The sequence below is a fragment of the Anser anser genome, assembly GCF_964211835.1.
Source record: "Anser anser genome assembly, chromosome: 3".
Taxonomy (NCBI): domain Eukaryota; kingdom Metazoa; phylum Chordata; class Aves; order Anseriformes; family Anatidae; genus Anser; species Anser anser.
The window spans coordinates 43,443,934-43,463,380 of NC_139722.1; the positions used below are offsets into that span (position 1 = coordinate 43,443,934).

Here is a 19,447-nt window from a genome sequence, read left to right on the forward strand (position 1 = left end):
TCTGTACAGTGGGTATGGTAATTCTTGATGCGACGGTAATTCTTGACTTTCGATTGCAAAGCTCACAGTAGAGGAAGAATACACTTCAGGAGAGAAACATACAGAGCCATTAATTTGACTTTTGCCAACTAAATCCCTCAGGCTGACCTCAGTAGCAAGTACAAGTGGTTTTGGACAAGCTGGGTGCTGCTGTGAAAGTTCTGTGGATGAATTTAGGAAAATACCCAGCTTGCTGTAGAAACACTGGAGTAAGGCCATAACAACCCACTCTGCAGCTAGCAAGGAGACTTTGAGACACAGGCTAGCCATGTCTCTGCTGCAACAGAATTTCTGTACGTCTGCAAGACAGCACACCTTCAGTCCAGGCGCTTTCACTGCTCTGGTGTGTTTGCTTGAAGTTTGAGTAAGCAGTAAACTATGTTGCACTGGGATGAAGGAAGAATTTAGTTGACTAACACCACTGTTTGAATTTGCATGGTGTAAACAAAGCAGACAGCAATACCAGTTAAGGAGAAAATTGCACAATACTTGGGATGATCAATCCCCCAGTTAAGCCGGAGCTCTTGTCCTTTTCACTCATGGTCACAGGGTGCATAAACATAGCACACTGCAGTGTGGTGCCACTACTAGATCAACCTCTGAATGAGCTGCTTTGCTGAGACAGTCCGCCAAATCAGTGCCACTGGTGGACCTTGAAGCACTGTAGTCATGTCAATACAGCACAGCCCTGCTTAGCACGGCTGTCCTGGCTACTGAAACCAGGACTTTGTCAGCGACAGCTCTGCACCCGCTCAAATGCCTTCAGGATCCGACTTTGAGCTACTGTGCTGCGCCACTGAGATAAAACAGCTTGTTCAAAGTTAACATCTGTCTGTACTTTCCTGTAAGTATATGGTTTGACTTGATTTGTGCTTTATGCCCCTGGTTCCTATTGCTTCTCTACCCATTTTTATAAGAGCAAATATTCTGGTATCTTTGAACACTCAAATATAACTTCAGGGTATCACTAGGAAAACTGCAGTTACTCTAAGGGAGGGAGGAGAGAAAGCAAGGGTATTGCCAATGTTTTGAAAATAAGACATCCATTTAGTTGTCCTTGTTTTTTGTGGTTTTTGTTTGTTTGGTTGTTTTTTGTTCTCTTTTCCTTTTGAGGGGTCAGGGTTTACATTAGGTCTAACCACAATAAAGTAGCAAATTTCTAGGGGGTAGCAATCATGCAGAGAAATAAAAAACTGTAATCTCTGAAATGTTTCTTGGAGAACATTGCTGAAAACTTTCATTTATAAAATAATGTCATTCTTAGATACTTTTTTTCATAATGATGTTGGCTTTATAATGCAGTTGTAACCTTGAGTCACTAATGTATTTTGTAAATGTATGCGATGAATTGTCCAGCAGCTTTCACACACACACACAAAAAAAAAAAAAAAAAGGAAAATTAAATCAGCATATACTTGTGAATAAGCAAAACTATGTTCCAAGATGAAAATAGGTACTTAACTGAAAGTAAAAAAGTGTCTGGAATAGCTTGCAGGAATGTCACCCTTGTAATAGATAGATTTGTTTTACTTATCCTTCATTGTTGCAACAATTTATTTTGCCATCATTTTTCTTTATTTGTGCCTGTTTCAGAGTCTAACAGAGGGCCCTGTTCCATTCCTGGTATGCTCTTAATGAAAAAGATGATGCAGTTTAATGGCAGCCTTATTTAGATCACAAAATAATCCATTAAAATCACCACAAAGCAAAAGATATATCTTTACATGCATGCATATAAGTACATACATATGTATATTCATTCCCCTCTAAGTAGGATTAATGTTTGTGCTTTTTATGTTTACATAATCTAAGGTGTATTATCACATCTATAGGGAACATTAAAATAAATCAAGAGATATGTTAACATTATGGATGTGCTTCTTACATCCAGTGAGAAAACCAGCATTCCTTTCCCGATGGTTCCACATTTATCAGGTTTGGGTGGACTTGGCAACCATTTTATTATGGCTTTCTGTGCTAGAAGACTTCCAGTGCTCTATGTCGTATAAGAAACCATTTGACCCTACAGAAAGTCCCTCTCCCAATTTGTTGTAGCTAAATTCTGCCTTAATCTGTTAGAACAGTAGGCAGACTAGCCAGCTCTGTTGTTTTATTTTCATCTGCTTTATAATTTATACCATGAGGCTGCTGCATTCTCAGATCTGACCCCAGGGACATCAGCTGCAAAATCCTTGCATCCTTGCACCCCTAGGAGTATTCTAATGCTACAAATGGCATCGAATAACTGTGCCTACTATCTACACAAAAATCAGCTCTACTTTAGCTTTGCTCCAATCTAGATAACAAAATCGTCTTTTCCCAAGGAATGAAGAAATGGCAGTCTCTCCCTGTGCCTAGGGCGCAAGTGAGCAGCTGGAATGCTGGAGTCAGCATTTCATTCCATGAGAGTGAATAGCACCAGACCTCCAGAGATTTCTGAACTGACCTTCAAAACACGGAGTCTAGCTTCCAGCAAACTTAAAGTAAACACATTTCTCTAGAGATCGGGATCAAAGCACAGGAAAAACATTCTACTTAACTACATGGTGCTTGTAACGTGATTTACTTACTGGAGCAAGGGTAAGTGGAGTTGGCGGAGCCGAGATTCACTTTTTTGTTGTATTGTCTAAGGGTAAAAGCAGTTCACAGAGATTACCCAGACCTTTGCCTAAGGATTTAAAAAAAAAATAATCATTCTTTTCCATACCATCTATGCTTCATATCCAAACATGGTCTTATTTCATCATGGTCAAACTCTGAACACTTTCTGAAGAAAACTTTCAAGGACTTGAGGGCTTTACTTGAGGAGCAGCCTAAGGGTACCTCTGCCTTCGAATCTGGTCTTGGGGATACTCTTTTTATGTTCTCCAGCAACCACTGTCATCTGTAAAACAAGAGTAATAGGACTTTGTTACCATACTCATATAGGTTTTAAAGAGGATAACTACATTACAGATTTGGAAGTTCTTAGCTATTAGAATAGTGCATCTTGTGCAAACACATAACCTGGGCTTCCTGGAACAGATTGGCCTAGGGAAAAAAAAATCAAGAGAACCATGTTTTGAACAAAATTGTTCAGTATAGAGTTTTCAATAATGTTAAAACCTATTATCATTCATTACATTCATTAGAACAACAAAAAAAATGTATCTGCACATATCTGAAGCTATTTTTTGATGAGCTTTGTGCAACACAACCCACTATAAGTGATAGATAAGTTCGTCATACATGTCCTGTTAGGATTTTACCATCACCACTTTTAGGCTGAGGTGAAATTCTGTTAGGAAGCTGAGGAACTGATTCAACAGAGAAGAAATCAGAAAGGTAATCTGGTCAGGGTTATCCTCAGAGGCATTTCATAACTCTGACTAGTTCATAACTGACATAATTCCATCAATGTGCTCTTGCAGCCCAGAAAGCTAACTGAATCCTGGGCTGCATCAAAAGCAGTGTGACCAGCAGGTCAAGGGAGGTGATTCTCCCCCTCTGCTCTGCTCTTGTGAGACCCCACCTGGAGAACTGTGTTCAGCTCCAGGGACCCCAGCACAAGAAGGACATGTATGTATTAGAATGAGTCCAGAGGAGGGCCACATGGATGATCAAGGGGCTGGAGCACCTCTGCTATGAAGACAGGCTGAGGGAGTTGGGGTTGTTTAGCCTGGAGAAGAGAAGGCTCTGGGGGAGACCTTATTGCAGCCTTCCAGTACCTACAGAGAACCTACAGGAAAGCTGGGGAGGGACACTGTATCAGGGAGTGCAGTGATAGGACGAAGGGCAACAGCTTTAAACTAAAAGAGGGGAGATTTAGATCAGATGTGGGAAAGAAAAAAATTCATTACTACGAGAGTGGTGAGGCACTGGCAGAGGTTGCCCAGAGAAGCTGTGGATGCCCCATCCCTGGAGGTGCTCAAGGCCAGGCTGGATGGGGCTTTGGGCAACCTGGTCTGGTGGGAGGTGTCCCTGCCCATGACAGAGGGGTTGGAATTAAATGATCTTTAATATCCCTTCCAATCCAAACCATTCTATGATTCTAACTCCCACGAAAAAAGGAATGAAATTTCCTCTGAAACCCAGTTTCAAGCCTGTCCTATGACCTTTAACGTGGAGCCCAGTCAACCACAAACTTTCCTTCTTGACTGTCTCTATAACCACAAATTTAGAAGAATTTCCCAATATAGAAGAAAATGAGCAAAATTTAACTTTGGTTTTAGTGACAACTATGTATGGATCACACACGGAATTACTGTACTGTGCCTGGTTTTTATATGTATTGCATGATGGATGTCATTTTCTCTCATACTTTGGTTCATTCTTTGCACACTCAAAGCTCTCTTTGATCTTAAGGAAATACTATTATCCCAAGGATATCACATAAAACACATCTTTAATATTTTTAAGAAAGCACATTTCCCACTGATCTGAGTTACAGATTATTTGACTTCCTTACTACACCCTGTCTTGGCTAGCACTAAGATTTAGGGCAGTCAGAAAAACAGTAAATCAATTCAACTCCAAAGATTTTCAGTTTACAGGAACTAGTTTTCCATAGCTTGTGCCAAATGAACAAGTCATTACTTTTGGTCTGAGATAAGCATTATAGCCTCTCTCCCTGCCACTTTTTCCACAGGCTTACTGCAGCCCCTCCAGGAACAGATTAATAAATTCCTGGTTTTATGTATTAGTGCCAGTGGAGACCTCCAGTAACTGTTCCTTCTCATAGTTGAAGCTATCAGTTTGGATTACATCTCACAAACCAGAAACTCAGAAAAAGTTAATTGCCTTTTTAAAGCTGAACCATGTATATAAGATAGCCATTGAATATATAAAAACAAGTATGAGTGACTTCTAAATGGATTAGATGTAAGCTCTGTGGTGGTAAGTGCTCCCTCAAATCCTGTTTCTAATATGCTTCTCTTCCTTGCTATCAGGTCTTGCATCTGGTTAAGATAAACTAACTTGCACCATTAGTCAGCGTAAAAAGATTTCAGCTGCCCAAAGTCACTGATATGTAAGTATTTTAGGAGACCTTCCCCAGTTGTTTTCAATCTAAAATTTATGATTGCTGGCACTGTATGCAGTGACAATCACTGATGAGTTTAATGAAGATTGCAATCCAATGAATCCAGCAGATGTTTCTGGGTTTGCTTCACTGGGAACTTTCTGGATTCTTCGTCCTTCATTCCCAGGAATCAAGACCCAATTTTAGCAAAGTGCTGATAATTCAACCAGTAACAAGATGACTGAAAAAAGTCTTCATCTCCACAATCCTTAAAACATTCAGCAGTTACAGAACTATAAGCAGCTAAAGTTCAGATACTAATCCAAGCTTCTTTAGCCTGAAAAACTAAAGGATGGGAAACTCATACAATTGGATCTCAATAGATTTGTGGTATTTCCTGCACTTGGCTGGCACAGAAATATCATCTATCTCAGTGTTTTGGCTCTGCCAACAGGGAACCTGGCAATACAGAAACATATAAGAAAAAAACAGTCTTTTCCAATAACAACAAAAGAAACTTGCTTTGAGTTATGATTTTGCTTGGATTTTATTTTGTTTATTTCTTTTTATATTTTGCTCTTTTGCTACCCAGGGGTATTTTTATTACCCTACACTGCCATCAAGTATTAGCAGCACAGTTGGGATTATGCAAAAATACAGTCATAAAGCTTGGAGTCCTTTGTCTTCCTTCTGTTTTGTTGGTTGGTTGGTTTGGGTGGGGAGGAGCACATTGAAAATAGAGGAATGAGCAGAAAGACAGGAATGACAAGGGAGAGCCAGGAGAACACCAAAAAGTACTTGACATTTCTTTACAGCCTTTTAACGGCAGTTTGATTAATTTTTGAACTCTCATTTCTCCCTCAGTTCCTTGATTTCTGAATAAAACATGCCACACCATTCAGCATCCATAATGCTCGTGACATCGGTAGTTGTATATACAGAACACAAAAGCACCTTCGTGATCATCATACCTGACCTATCAGCATAAATAGCGTTCAACTAAGCTGAAGTAACCTTCTTGCTCCCCATTATTTAGGTAACAAAATATATACTATTTGTCATTAAAGACTGCCATTTTATTACAAAACAGCCCAGCATTAGAAATCCAGAGCACTGCAAAGGACTAAAACACACCTATCCTGACTTTCACAGGTAATGCAGCATTACTTATTATCTGGGCAAGCAAACTGCCATTCATTCAATTACATGATTTTTCCATCTTTACAGATCACCCGGAAAGCCCCACCAGAATGACCAGCAATCAGACAGATTGTCATTACTGCCTGCAATCTCTTCGTGGAAGGAAGTATGCATTAAGGGAAGAAAACGCTTACTGTGTCACATGTTATGACAGCCTGTTTGCCAACCCCTGTGAAGAGTGCAAGAAACCTATTGAGTGTGATTCTAAGGTAAAGATTTAACTTCCTTGGTCTTTTCTTAGATTACACACAAATCCCATTTTTTTAATGATGGATTCTATATCAGTCCATCTGCAAACTCCTGTGCTGATGAAGAAACCTAAGCACAGTAGTTGTACACATGTATACAGCAGAGCTATTTTCCCAGAATAAAAAAGCTCCATGGTTTTTCCTAAGTGAGGAAATCTGCACATACATTGACTTCAAGCATATGTTAAGGCTGTGGTGTCCGCATGGACCACATCTGGATTCCATCCTTCAGTTCTGCTCACTCACCAGCAGAAGGTGCTCACCGCAGTTTGAGGAACAGCAAGGTGCCGATGGACTTCAGTGGGTCAGGTTGAGTGAAGCTTTAGAATTTCTGGGACGTGCACTGGAAAAATTGACTTCAACTATTTTATAAAATACTTTGACTGCAGGTGTTGACATACAGATGTCAAGCTGAAAAGAAGAAATGCTTATAATATTTATTTTATACACTCTGTCTTTTGGAAGTGAAATATACTTTCATTTTAACTTAATTCCATTTTGCTTGTCTCTCAGAGAAAACATTAATGGCAGCATTTCTGTACTTACTTTCCTCTCACCTCTCCCCGTTCTGAGAATATTAATTAATAATATGAATTCGTTTGGGGCCTTTGACAGGGTTTCCAGTACTCTTTATTTCAATTTACTGCCAGACACTTTTTTTTTTTTTTTAATTTTAATTTGAAATTAAACCTGTCAAAACACCTTGGTTTTGCTGAGTTCAGAATGTACTGCTCACATTCTCCCAATGCTCATTTTGTCTATGTTCTTTTGAAATAAAAGAATCATAGAATCATTTAGAATGTAAAAGACCTTCAAGAGCATCCAGTCCAACCATCAACCTGACCTACTGAGTCTCATCACTAAACCATGTCCCTCGGTGTCAAAGAATGCTGGGCCATAAAGTTAATAAAATAAGCCTCTTGGAAGGTCTCCCTGGTCAACACATTTCATGGTTTTCAAAGTATATTATGTGAATATAGCTCAGTTCCATAAAGGAGTCAAAGGAAAACGCTAATTTGGATGATGACAGTTTTCAGACATTCACCAGTGTTTTTCAGTTGCAAACTTCTACGTGCAGCTCCAGTCAGGGTAACCTGGAGAAGTTATACTCTGCGCTCAACAACTCCACTTTTACAATTTAAAATTAAATGGCAAGACCACTGATATCAAAAATCATTAACAAACAAACAAAAGTCTTTTGACTGAGTGAAAGGAAAAAACGAGAGAAAAAAATAAATCAGAGATAACATGAAAGGAGGGCCACAGCAAAAGTGGCCCACAGAGGCCTACAGCTGGTTTTGCCACTTCTGCCAAGGTGCTAGAGCTTGGATCTCTTCCTTTCCATCTTACCCATTCTTTGCCTCAGGCTGCCATGGGGTGTTAGCCCATTTCCTAAATGGTTCAGGGTGCTAACTAAAGCAAATGAAAGTGGTAAGCACTCAGCACCTCCTAAAATGAAGCCTGGTATGTATTTCATTTCTCATTTTAGCATTTTAAGGGGTGGGGAACTGACAAACTAGAAAAATGAGATTGGCTTTGTGCCCTTTTGTGCTTCTTATTTATAAAGGAGACCTGGAAGGGTCTGGTTTATTTTTTAAGTTTTTTTTTTTTTTTGGTGGTGCATTTTTCCCTTGTTTTTTTTTAACCTTGGAAAAATAAAATCTGGTGTTTGCTCTTTTTGTGAATTCTTAGTGGAGGTCTCATACATATACTATTAGCTTTTTCATCTCCTAAGCCTGCTGAGTCTTAAACAAACATCTTTCTGCCGGCTTTTTAGGAGGACTTATATTAGGTGTAAACAAAAGCAATGATTTTTTAATACTCTTCCTAAGAATCATTTTGTTCTCAATTAATGAGATTTTAATTGCTTGCTCTCTGCGATAATATGATCTTTCTTTAATGTTATGTAGAGTCAGCTGGAAGAAAAAGTAGTAACATTAAAAAATGCATGAAGTTCTATTTAAAAGTCTACAGAGAATGCATTTCTTGTCGGGTGGCCTGTGCACATTAAAAATGTTAATTACTTGCTTTCCCTTGAAGGCCAACTGTAAAAATATATGATCGGTCTTCCAATATAAACATCGCTCTGATGTTGCACATGGAAGAACAATTGCTTCAATTGTCTGTGCCAAAGCAGATCCTAATGTCCTGTACAAGAGAGTTACAAAATACCCTACAAAATACGACAGACACTTTGAGGACTGACACCACCTTTGAGCACACCTTCTACAGATGCAACTGTAATCTCTTCGAGTTGCCATTGCAATGTTCTGCATTTTTCACTCCCCGCTGAGCAAAAAGAACACTGTAAAGAAATGTCTTCATTAACATGGACTTACTTTCTTCAAGGATCTGGCCTACAAAGGCCGCCACTGGCATGAGAGGTGCTTCAACTGTGCCAAATGCAGTCGCTCTCTGGTGGAGAAACCATTTGCTGCAAAGGATGAGCTCTTGCTGTGTACTGAATGCTACTCTAATGAGTATTCATCTAAGTGTTTCCACTGTCAGAAGACCATTATGCCTGGTAAGACAACAGGGACCCTTTCCTGAAAAATGGAACTGCATTTTTAATTAAAATAACATCCTCGAATAACCTACCTACAAAGTCCTTGACATTCAAAACAGCTTGCAGGTGACTGCACCTCTCTCTTGTAGTACCCTCCCAGCATTAAAGAGAGGCAAGGCAAACACCTCAGGTCTAGCACTAGCAGGGCTTATGAATCCATATAAAGAATATTAGAGTTCAAAATAGAAAAAGATGTGTTCACGCTGAGTCCTTGATTCTGCCTGCAGTTCTTAGGAAGTGTATCCCACTGTGAGTGTAGGTAGACAAACAGAGATCATTAGCAGGAGTGCAGGGCTAGACAAGACATCTGCATTTTGTCTGTCGCCTTGGCAAGACTTTGAGTATCAGACCTGGCTCACAGTCTTTATAAACCATTTCTTTCCCTCAGAAATATATTTTGCTTTAATTGTCAAAACATGGTGTTTTATGTTCAAATCATTATCAACATTTTTACTAAAAAACACATACAGATGTGTTTACAATGGGTTTAGTTCCTGACATCAGCAACTTTGAAAATTCTGCACTTTCCACTGAACCGCGTCTCAGCTTTTGATTGTGTTTGTCTAGGTCTTTCATTACCTCCACACCAGTAAAGCTAATGCACCAGAGACACTGCTTAAAGCTGCCTCTTCAGAGGCTGCCTCTAAGAGAAGCAACAGCAATTTATGTAGCAAAATGGAGTAGACTGCCAAGGAAAGTGGGTCCCAAACTTTTGGAAACCCTCAATACTTACATCCTCTTACAGATCACACATACAGGTCCAAATACCAGCAGCAAGCTATGTGCCACGGCCTCATAACTACTAGTTTGGGAACCTCTGGCCAAGAACATCAGTAAACTTACCAGCAACACAGGGAGTTTTTTTTCATATTAACGCCAAACAATAAGATCCAGGCTGTGAAGAATTATCATCTTAATATAAATATTAGGTTACCCATGTCCTGGTTTAATCTGTAGAGTTGATAAAACTACGTACTGGTACTATTGAATTTATTTTCTTTTTCATTGCAGGTTACAGTTGTATTTGTAGCAATATACTTCCCCTCCTCAAAGAAAAAGGGGGAGAAAATACTATGAAAAGGGCTAAAGGGTTGAGATAAGTACAGGGAGATCACTCAACAATTATTGTCATGGGCAAAACAGACTCAGCATAGGGAGATTAATGAAATGTACTGACTATCACTAGCAGACTAGAGCAGCGAGAAACTCAAAATAAACACCTTTCCCCCTTATCCACCCACCTTGTAGATTTTGTCCTAGACTCTAGGATACTAAATCCTCACAGCAAGTGCTGAGGGTAGGAATAACAATGCAAACAGAGAAGTGATGCTAACAAGGTTCTATCTTGTTAATCATTGACTTCTTCCTCTTCATCTTGCTAGCTGTATATTGAAAAGACCCAGTAGGCAAAGACAGCAAATTTAGCCTTCTGATCACCAGGAGGAAGCTACAAACCTTTTATGTTGAAGTACATCAGTAGTTTCTCTTTCCTCTAAGCCCACAATCCAGGAAGCAAGTGTTCCAGGATTAAGCAGTTATATCAGCAATTTTCTTCTTCCCAGGGAAAGGATGGTAAAGTGCCTGGCACCTCTCTTGGGAGTCTGATGCTACTGGCTATGGTGGATAGTCACTGAAAGAGTCATTTTCAGACATATGCACATATCTTAGGCTTACACATCTACATTAGGGTGTACCGTGCACCTGTACACAACTTAAAAGCTCTGAAACTCGTCTGGCAGACATTTAACTAAGTGACTTCCTTTTGGAATTGCATCTGTCCTTGCACTGAGAAAAACTCTGAACAACTGAAGTGTATCATAGAACAGTAACCCTAAAAGAGTCATATAGGTAAGGACTGAAAAAAATCACAGCTTACCATGTCTTTTGCCAGGTGACTGTACAGTATTGAATGTGTTTTAGAGATAAAATACGCTTAGAAACTATGGCATTAAGAATAAGCATTTTTTTGGGTACACGACACTGAGATAAAAGGACTAAAAATAAGAGTCTTCTTGACATTTAAAACTTCTGTTAAAAGGCTGTATTTGGGAACATTGTTTGTGATGATTTTTGCAGGTTCGCGTAAGATGGAATTTAAGGGAAGTTCTTGGCATGAATCCTGTTTTGTTTGTCAGTATTGCCGGCAGCCACTGGGAACAAAACCATTGATCACCAAAGACAATGAGAATTACTGTGTGCCCTGTTTTGAGAAGCAATTTGCTCACCATTGCTACTCTTGCAAAAAGGTAATTACAATGGAGAAATTTCACTGTGCTGGCATGTTATTTTTGGTCAAGTCAAGACCAGATTGTCCAACAGCAAAAACTATGCCAACAGCTTTTTCTGCAATCTTTAAAGTTCAGGCTTAAAATAACCTCTGCAAATTCTTACTTCCATTCTCATCTGGAAGTCTGAAGTTTAAGTCACAAGGGGCAAAAGAGAATATCAGCAGAGCACATGACTTCTTAGATTAGTTCTTTTCTGAAAACAGCTAAAGTTTAAAAAAAAACAAAACACTTCACACATTAGAGCTTATGAGGACAAGTCACATAACTGAATGAAAGTTCAGGCTATATACTTAACAAGCTTTAACAAAGTATTTTTTTTATCCCCATTTAGTTACACTTTTTGTCAACAAAGAATGCTTTTAGAGCTTTAAAATGCTTTTCTAAAAGCAAATGAGGAACAGAGAAAAATGATCTTGAGATCAACAGAACTCTTATTGCATATAACTACAACAACTATTTATAATTGCTGTTAGCTGCTTTTCAGGAGCACCTGGAGCTTGCTTTGTCTCACTAACAGGTATTCATATCACCTGTTTTAAGTATTTAATGTGGATGCTTAAATTAGAAGCTTTTAGTCTTTTTTTTCATCAGTAGATCTCTCAATATATTTAGGAAAGAACCTGTGAGTATATAAAGAGCTTAAGCTCCCACCTTTGATGCCCTAGTTATATGGATGAAGTTGGGAAGCTTTAGTACCTCCCTTTCTGTTTCAGTTTTTTAACAATAGAATAGGAATGCTAATTAACTTTCCAGAATTCATGGAAATGTTGGGTGTAAATTATGGCAATAAATACACCAGAGATTGTGGTATGTTTAGATAGCTCAGTAAGACAAACCTGGGGAACAGCAGAGGTAAATGATAAAAAAGGAGATGTGCGTTTGTAACAAAAGAACGGTGTCTCTCTGTTTAGTGACTTGTTCATAGTAATTCAGGATCTATGGGAAACAGTGCTGTATTTTAAATAACTACTTCTGTGGAAGACGTTAATTCTTTTCCTGACAGCAAAGTTATATCAAGATACTAGGTTTCCTAACACTGGAGAAATAGGATATAATGAGGGTGTCATACCACCTAACTTTAAAGCCATAACAAAGATGCCTGTGCTCCTTAGTGGAGCAGTATTGCTCATGGGGGAAGATGCTGGATCATAGGAAGAGCTAAGTCTTCCTTTTCGTATTGATATTGGACGATGAAAGCTAACTGTGACAGTGTTTGCCATCTTCTAGCTAATATTTATATAAGCCTGATTATATTTGTAACATATTTATTGACAAAAACAAATACTTTGATTTTTTTTGTTGTTATTAGTTGTGATTTTTAACAAAGGTTGAAATTTTACAGAAAGTTGTTTAAAACCCTTTGTTCCTGATAACAACTGACCTTGCCTTGATAAATATGCCTCCCTTTACGTTTGTCAGATGTATTCACATGCAAAATCAGCCACCTAAATTGACAAAAGTATTCAAGGTCATACATCGTTTTCTCTAGAAATGTATCAGGCAATAATCAGATTAAGTAATATTTAGTTGTGATAATACAAGTCAAGAGTCCCACTGTTTCAATACGTGAGGCTTCCCCTGTTGTTACCAGAAAGCCTGTTTTAAAATGAGTTTTTCTTTCTTCCCCCAAATACAAATAAATAAATTTTTCCCTCCCTAAATTTCTCATGTTTTAAAATTGTCTCCGGGTGGTGAAAACAATTGAAGTATTGCATTATTCTGGTGGGATACTGTTGTCTAACAAATGTTTTAATCTGCTTTTTATAGTAGAAATTCACTTATTCTTTAGTATCTCTACCACTCTGGAGGCAAAAAATATTTTTTTCACTTCAAATGACTTATAATTTCTAAATTTATTTACTGTTTAGCTGTAAACTTCTACCTCTAACAAAACACTTTAATTTAAGCAAAACCTGCTTCCTGTTTTTTCTTCAATAGTTAAACTTTAGAAAATACCTCTAGATATTCCTATGCCTCTATATCTAGCCATTTATTTGCATTAAATGATCACATGACAAATATAGTAATTCTGCTCCATATTTATTAGAGAAATTGAGGTTAACAGCATTTATATGAAATAATCAGAATTTGCTTCTTAAAAATTATAGGAATGCAAATAGACTACATACATACTAAAACAATTTTACTGAATAAAACTGCATCAGTTTCCATAAATAAGTGAGCTCAAAGAGACTAAATTGCTAAAGTCTCCAGTTCTGTGCCAGAGAAAAAACATTTGAAATTTTGAGATTTTAATGGAAAGACAAATTAACTCTTATTGTAGCCCAATACTAGAATACTAAGAGGATCGGGAACCACTTAAATTTTTTATTGCTTGACATCACCCAGTATAATTGTTTATTTTCCTGAAGCTGTATTTCCCAGCAACTTTTCATGGTGCCTTTATTTTTATTTAATTAAGTTTCTCCAACTCTTTCTTCTCCTGTTCCAACTATAGTAATTCACTCACTCATTCACTCACTCATTCATTCATTTACTGTTATATACGTGTCTTGGCAGTAGAAACACCATCTTAGAGCTCATCTTTATTTCTAGAGAAATTCCTTTATACAGTCCCTCAAAACTTCTCTGAAACCTACTCTTTACTGCACATACGGAAGCCTTAGAGCAACTGGAAATTTCCTTCTTCAGAAATAACCAGTGGAGAGCCATGAGTGAGTTGCAGGGAATGGAAATTTGATGACAGTGACAAACACTATTTTTCCTTCTTCTGACAATGTAGATCTTTCTGTCTCATTTCTGCTTCTTTACTGTCTTTTTCCTCCTACTTAAAATGCTGCTTCAATTTTGAGACAGCAAAATGTTGATTCCAGTTGGAGATTAGTCCTATTCTCATCGTCATTTCTATCAGCCACTGTCCATCACTGAGAAGTGTTGCACTGAGAGTATATCTGATGCTCAGCCATTACCCAGATGGGTAAGAGAAAAATTTCATAACAAGCTGACCTGTTTATTACAAAACATAAGTTTATTCTGTGATGGGAAACCAAGAATAAAAATAAAAATAAATAAAAATAAAAATAAAACACTGGAATATTCAGATCAGCTGCAATTAGTCAAGTTTCCAGATGAGGTCTTAGTCAAGTTTTCCCGATGAAAAACAGTTGACATGACCATACTGTCTCTCTCTTCACTTGTGCATACTGCAAGAGAGAAAACAAGTGGAAGGACTTACGAAACACTTGATAATCCTTCATGATTCATGCCTTTGTTTTATTGCTCTGTCCTTTTTTATCAATATGTTAGGTAATAACTTCTGGGGGAGTGACCTACCATGACCAGCCTTGGCATAAAGAATGCTTTGTCTGTGCTGGATGTAAAACTCAGCTGTCTGGACAAAGGTTTATTTCCAAAGATGAGTATCCGTACTGTGTAGACTGTTACAGCAAATTTTATGCTGAGAAGTGTACTGCTTGCAAGAAACCTATTACAGGTGAGTCTTATCTTTTAGAAGGGACTAGACACTGAGGAATCATCAGTCTCCTCTCAAATCGGATCTTTACCTTAGAAAATGGCATTAAAAATAGTCCCATCATAATTAAAGACTGAGGGAGCTAGGTACTGGAGAGACCCCCTCTCTGTCAAATGCAACATGTCTTGCTAGGACATACAGATCACACGTATTCCCTGACTCCTGTGCTCTTTTATTTGCCAAACATTCTCCCATCGTTTGACTTAGCACTTTATGCACTAAAAATCATCCCCGGGAATATAGGAAAAGGCATTTTTGGCTCCTCTTCAGCCAATACAAACAAGTCCCTCATGGCTGTAATTGGTTTGCCTTTGTTTTTAAATACAAATGTGATAAAATTGGATGTGAGGTAACTGCCTGCTGGTAAGGCACACCTGTCAAGTTAGAGAGCTTGCCAAACATAACAAAGCTCTATTGTATGCATCTTTGTGTACTTCCATGGTCTGGAAACTCCATGATCTGGAAATTTCCCAAAGACACTATCTTGAAGATACTTGGTGAAAATAATTAAATTTCACTCAGTGTTGTATAGAAATTATATGTATCTATGCATTGCAAATAATTTTCATGAGCATTTCTTGGGAAGATCTGCAAATCTTAATGGCCATTCTGATAAACCTGTCCCATTCAGAGTTCATAATGGGATATGAAAACAATCAAGTGACTTATGGCTTTACTTAAAATATTTCCCACTATCTCACTATTATTTTGTCTCATTATCTTAAAGTGGTTGGTTGTGGTTTTTTTTTTGTTGTTGTTGTTTTGTTTTGTTTGGGGTTTTTTTTTGGTTTGTTTTTCTGTTGTTTGTTTGTTTTTGTTTTTCAATTCAGCTAACGAAGGGCATTTCAGACTATGGATTTTTTTTCATTAATTTGTTTGCTTATATGAATAACAACATGATCATACATCAGAAAACAATCTGTTGCATTTCTGAACCATGTCCAGAAATACTGGATTCACATCTTCATTCTCATAATCTTTTTCAGCTCTTGGAGGTGCCAAGTTTATCTCATTTGAAGAGCGCCAGTGGCATGGGGAATGCTTTAACTGTGCAAAATGCTCTGTCTCATTGGTGGGCGAAGAATTCCTCACTAAGCAGGATGATGTCCTTTGTAATGAATGTGGCTCAGCTTCATAGTTCTGTGGAGAGCTATCCAGATGCATTATTCTCACTCTTTAACCATATGCTTTGTTACTTGCAATAAGAAAATTATCTAAACAGCATACCACTTATTTAGTCATTCACATAATTTTCAAACAGCAGTTTAATTCTATCATAGTTGTAAACTGTTTGTTAAAAATATAATAATAATAAATAGCCACATACTGGCTAAGAAAACTGCAGAAAATATTAGTATATATTTAAAATATAACTACAGTATGTTTTCCTTGTAACATACTGCACTCTGCTGTTAGAAGCTTAAAAATTTACATTTCATCTCCCATGAACCAAGAAGTATGAAAAGTCTATATGGCATACAAGTAATGATGAGGCATTAGCTCTCCTAACAAAGAGAACGTAGGTGTACACAGAGACACTAAGTCAGAGAAGTCAACTCTAGTGCCAGACAAAGGGATAAAAGTTTTTTTTTCTATCCTTACTGAGATTGCTTCTCAGAAAAATAAGTTTCCCATGACTTTAGTCATCCAAAAGACTGAGTGATGGGTCCTCTCCCAAAAGTGGTTAATTTTACTTAGTTCTTTAGGTATAAATATTTTAGAACATAAATAAAACCATATTTTGTAAGAGGTAAGCATTTCCCAATATTTGATAGTGCTAATGTACAGTTTTCCATAGCTAATACACCTTAAAACTGTCTCCATTGTCTTCATTGGACCTTCAAATACATACTTAAAATATATTTTTTATTAGTAGAGACAAGAACCAAATCACAGTTGTCCGCTTACAGTTGTACTTTGCACTCTTCCTCCCCACAAAACCCATTTGCCAGCAATCAAGACACTTAAAGGCCTTGACGTTTCCACGCTGCTGTCTTTTATTCAGTCTGCTCCTTTTCTTGTAAACGCATGCTTGTCGGTAGCAGGCTATAAGCTCTTCAGAGCCAATACCTGATTCATTTTGTCATGTGCCACGTGCATTTGCCAATATTATGTCAAGAATTTGTAATGTTGCCATTGCAAGCTAGGCAGTCCTCGCTTGTAGTACAAGGTATTCATTTCTAGGTAGCTGGCTTTGAGAAGGTTATACCTGCTTGCTGAGCGTTGCTCAATTGTCTGTTATTAAAGGTCATCTAGAACTGAGTTACGAGCATTTCTTCTCTTCCTTGTTTCATACTGTATGTTACAACGGTCTGACTCATGTTGCAGTATCTACCAGGCCATGGTGAATGGTGCAGTGGTTCTGCACCGCCCAGCACTGTTTTATTCCTCATCTCACATGTTTTAAAACCATGCATTGTCCTTTAGAACCTGATGTTAATTGCTTACAATTTTTTGGCTGACTTGAGAGGGCTTTATTCATATTGAAGACAGACACTACTTTAACTGTAAAAGGGAGAAAAAAAAGAGCATGTGAGCATAGGTAAGGCAGAGCTGAACTGCAGTGGCGTAAAATCAATATGGATAATGACTGACCAACAAGTACATAGCAGTCTGTTTTCCAGTCAATAAAATATTGATCTTTTGCTCTACGTGTTGTTCATTTTTGTTTTTTTTTTTCAGCTTCTTCTTTCACAACAACTTTTATTGGAGTTTGGATTTTGATTGGTTTATGCCTTTTCATTTAATCCCAGCTGCTTCCTTTTCTATTTTCACATTGCACATGGCTGATACAGGTTCTTGGTAAGACTTGGATTCCCATAAATAGAAATAGGTTTCATTGCCTTAAGAAATGGTGTGTATATATATGTATATATATATAAATAAATACATATATATATACACACACACATATACACATATATAGTGGTGCACGGTTATGTATGATGCTTGAAAAATGTATACTGAACTATTAGAAATTATCCCATTAGTAAATGTTAATGGTCTTAAATTTTGAAATGAAAATGATGAATCATCAAATGCAGCCATGTTTGTGGGGCATACCTTTTATTTTTGTTGTGTGAAATAACATTCAGCAAATTGCAAGAATGTGGCTCAGGCCCTTTATTCGGTCTTGTCTGAGCAATGTTCTAGCTTAATTATGAAGTGACACAGGAATTATCAGACAGAGTCTTAAGACATGGCAGAGTCACAGATCACACACATTGATCACGATAATCCCAATCTTCTAGCCTTAACATTTATGAAAATGAAATTCTGTTCTGACTCATCAACCAATTATATTTTTAGAAATACCAACTGAATTATTTATCTCTCCTGCAGTAAATACACTACAGTCAAATCTGAAACTGAGCATTTTCACTTCAGAGTAATAAAAAGAAGTAAATGTGATTGCTATAAATAGTTGGAATAAATGTTATATTACATATTAGATTGGTATTTCCTAGTCTCTGTCACCGGCTACTGATGTCCAAACATAAATACAGTAATACTCTGCACAATTTGGGTCGCCTCTGCTCATGGTAGATGAAATCCAACTTGAATAGGAGCCTAGAAGGGCTACAAGAATAAACCACATATCTCTGTGGACGACCATAGATCATGGAGGGGATAAGAAGGCTGCTGTAAGTCAAGAGACTATATTTGGCTCAAGAACAAGGAAAGCAAATTTCTCATGATTGGAAACTGTAAATTAGAAGGCTGCTACTAAGTAATGGTGAGGCTTGGAGGTGAACCTGGAACCAAGGGTGAAGAGCTATGTGGACAGTTTTAAGTGTTTTTTGATCATTGCATTTAACAGCAGATACAGCATGAGTGCCTGGGATAGCAAAGCACTGGGCAAAATAGCCAGATGGTCAGCTTCAGTTCTTGTTGCTAACATTTGATTTACTGCAGGATGATCAGCGTACAGACTCCAATGCAATGCAATTTTGTTTAATGAACCTCAGAGGATGGATGTTTGAAGGATTTACTTTTTGGTAGGTCAGTTTGTTTTTGTTAATGTTGTGCTTTTCTTTAACATTGTACTGTTTTATTTTCAGATATATCTAGTTCTTTCCCAGCTGCCTAGCTCTAAGGTAATCAGCCTGCTTTTGTTATGGTTAAGCTAAATTATCCCAAGGTACAGTGGTGTCTCTGATGTCCTGATCACATGCTGCTGTACTCACAGTTGCCTCAGGGGAGCAGGAGGGAGACTGTCATTTGGGACTAACTTCTTAAGACTGAAGTAGGTGCCCTATTACCACCCTCAGTGCTTAAGGGTGAGGTTCTACAATCACTGCCTAATCCTGAAAGAACACCCAGAAAGAACATGCTTAAAATACACAGACAAGCCCTGCAGTATTATCACCAAGTGACCCTTATCTACCCATATTTCTGAATGTCACATTTTTCACTCTCAGACAAGTTCATGCAGTGAGAGGAAGTTGTCAGTCTTTCCTTGGACTACTACTTTTAAAATCCAGGCATGTTTTCAGCAGATGCTGTTGCAGGCAATGCACACACGCCGTAACTTAGCTATGGAATGCGGGATCAATTCCCAGCATTTCCAGGCCAAGGCACATGCTCCAGACCCATGACTTACAAGTAGGATGA

The 19,447-nt window shown here is 37.9% G+C and overlaps 1 protein-coding gene across 8 annotated transcripts in view; it reads left to right on the top strand.

Annotated features, from left to right (window-relative positions):
- FHL5 (four and a half LIM domains 5) overlaps positions 1-17,484 on the top strand; it is a 29,130-nt gene extending 11,646 nt beyond the window's left edge. For 5 of the 8 annotated variants that reach the window (XM_083830622.1, XM_083830624.1, XM_083830625.1 and 2 more), the window contains 5 exons: positions 6,266-6,447; positions 8,836-9,010; positions 11,129-11,298; positions 14,608-14,794; positions 15,820-17,484. In XM_083830622.1, the coding sequence (XP_083686748.1) occupies positions 6,289-6,447; positions 8,836-9,010; positions 11,129-11,298; positions 14,608-14,794; positions 15,820-15,971 (843 nt within the window). In that variant the 5' untranslated portion in view covers positions 6,266-6,288 and the 3' untranslated portion in view covers positions 15,972-17,484. Of the gene's footprint in view, positions 1-5,906; positions 6,075-6,128; positions 6,191-6,265; positions 6,448-8,835; positions 9,011-11,128; positions 11,299-14,607; positions 14,795-15,819 lie in introns of those variants that run through there. The other 3 variants (XM_083830620.1, XM_083830623.1, XM_083830621.1) reach the window with 2 other exon arrangements.
- The last annotated feature ends 1,963 nt before the right edge of the window (positions 17,485-19,447 follow it).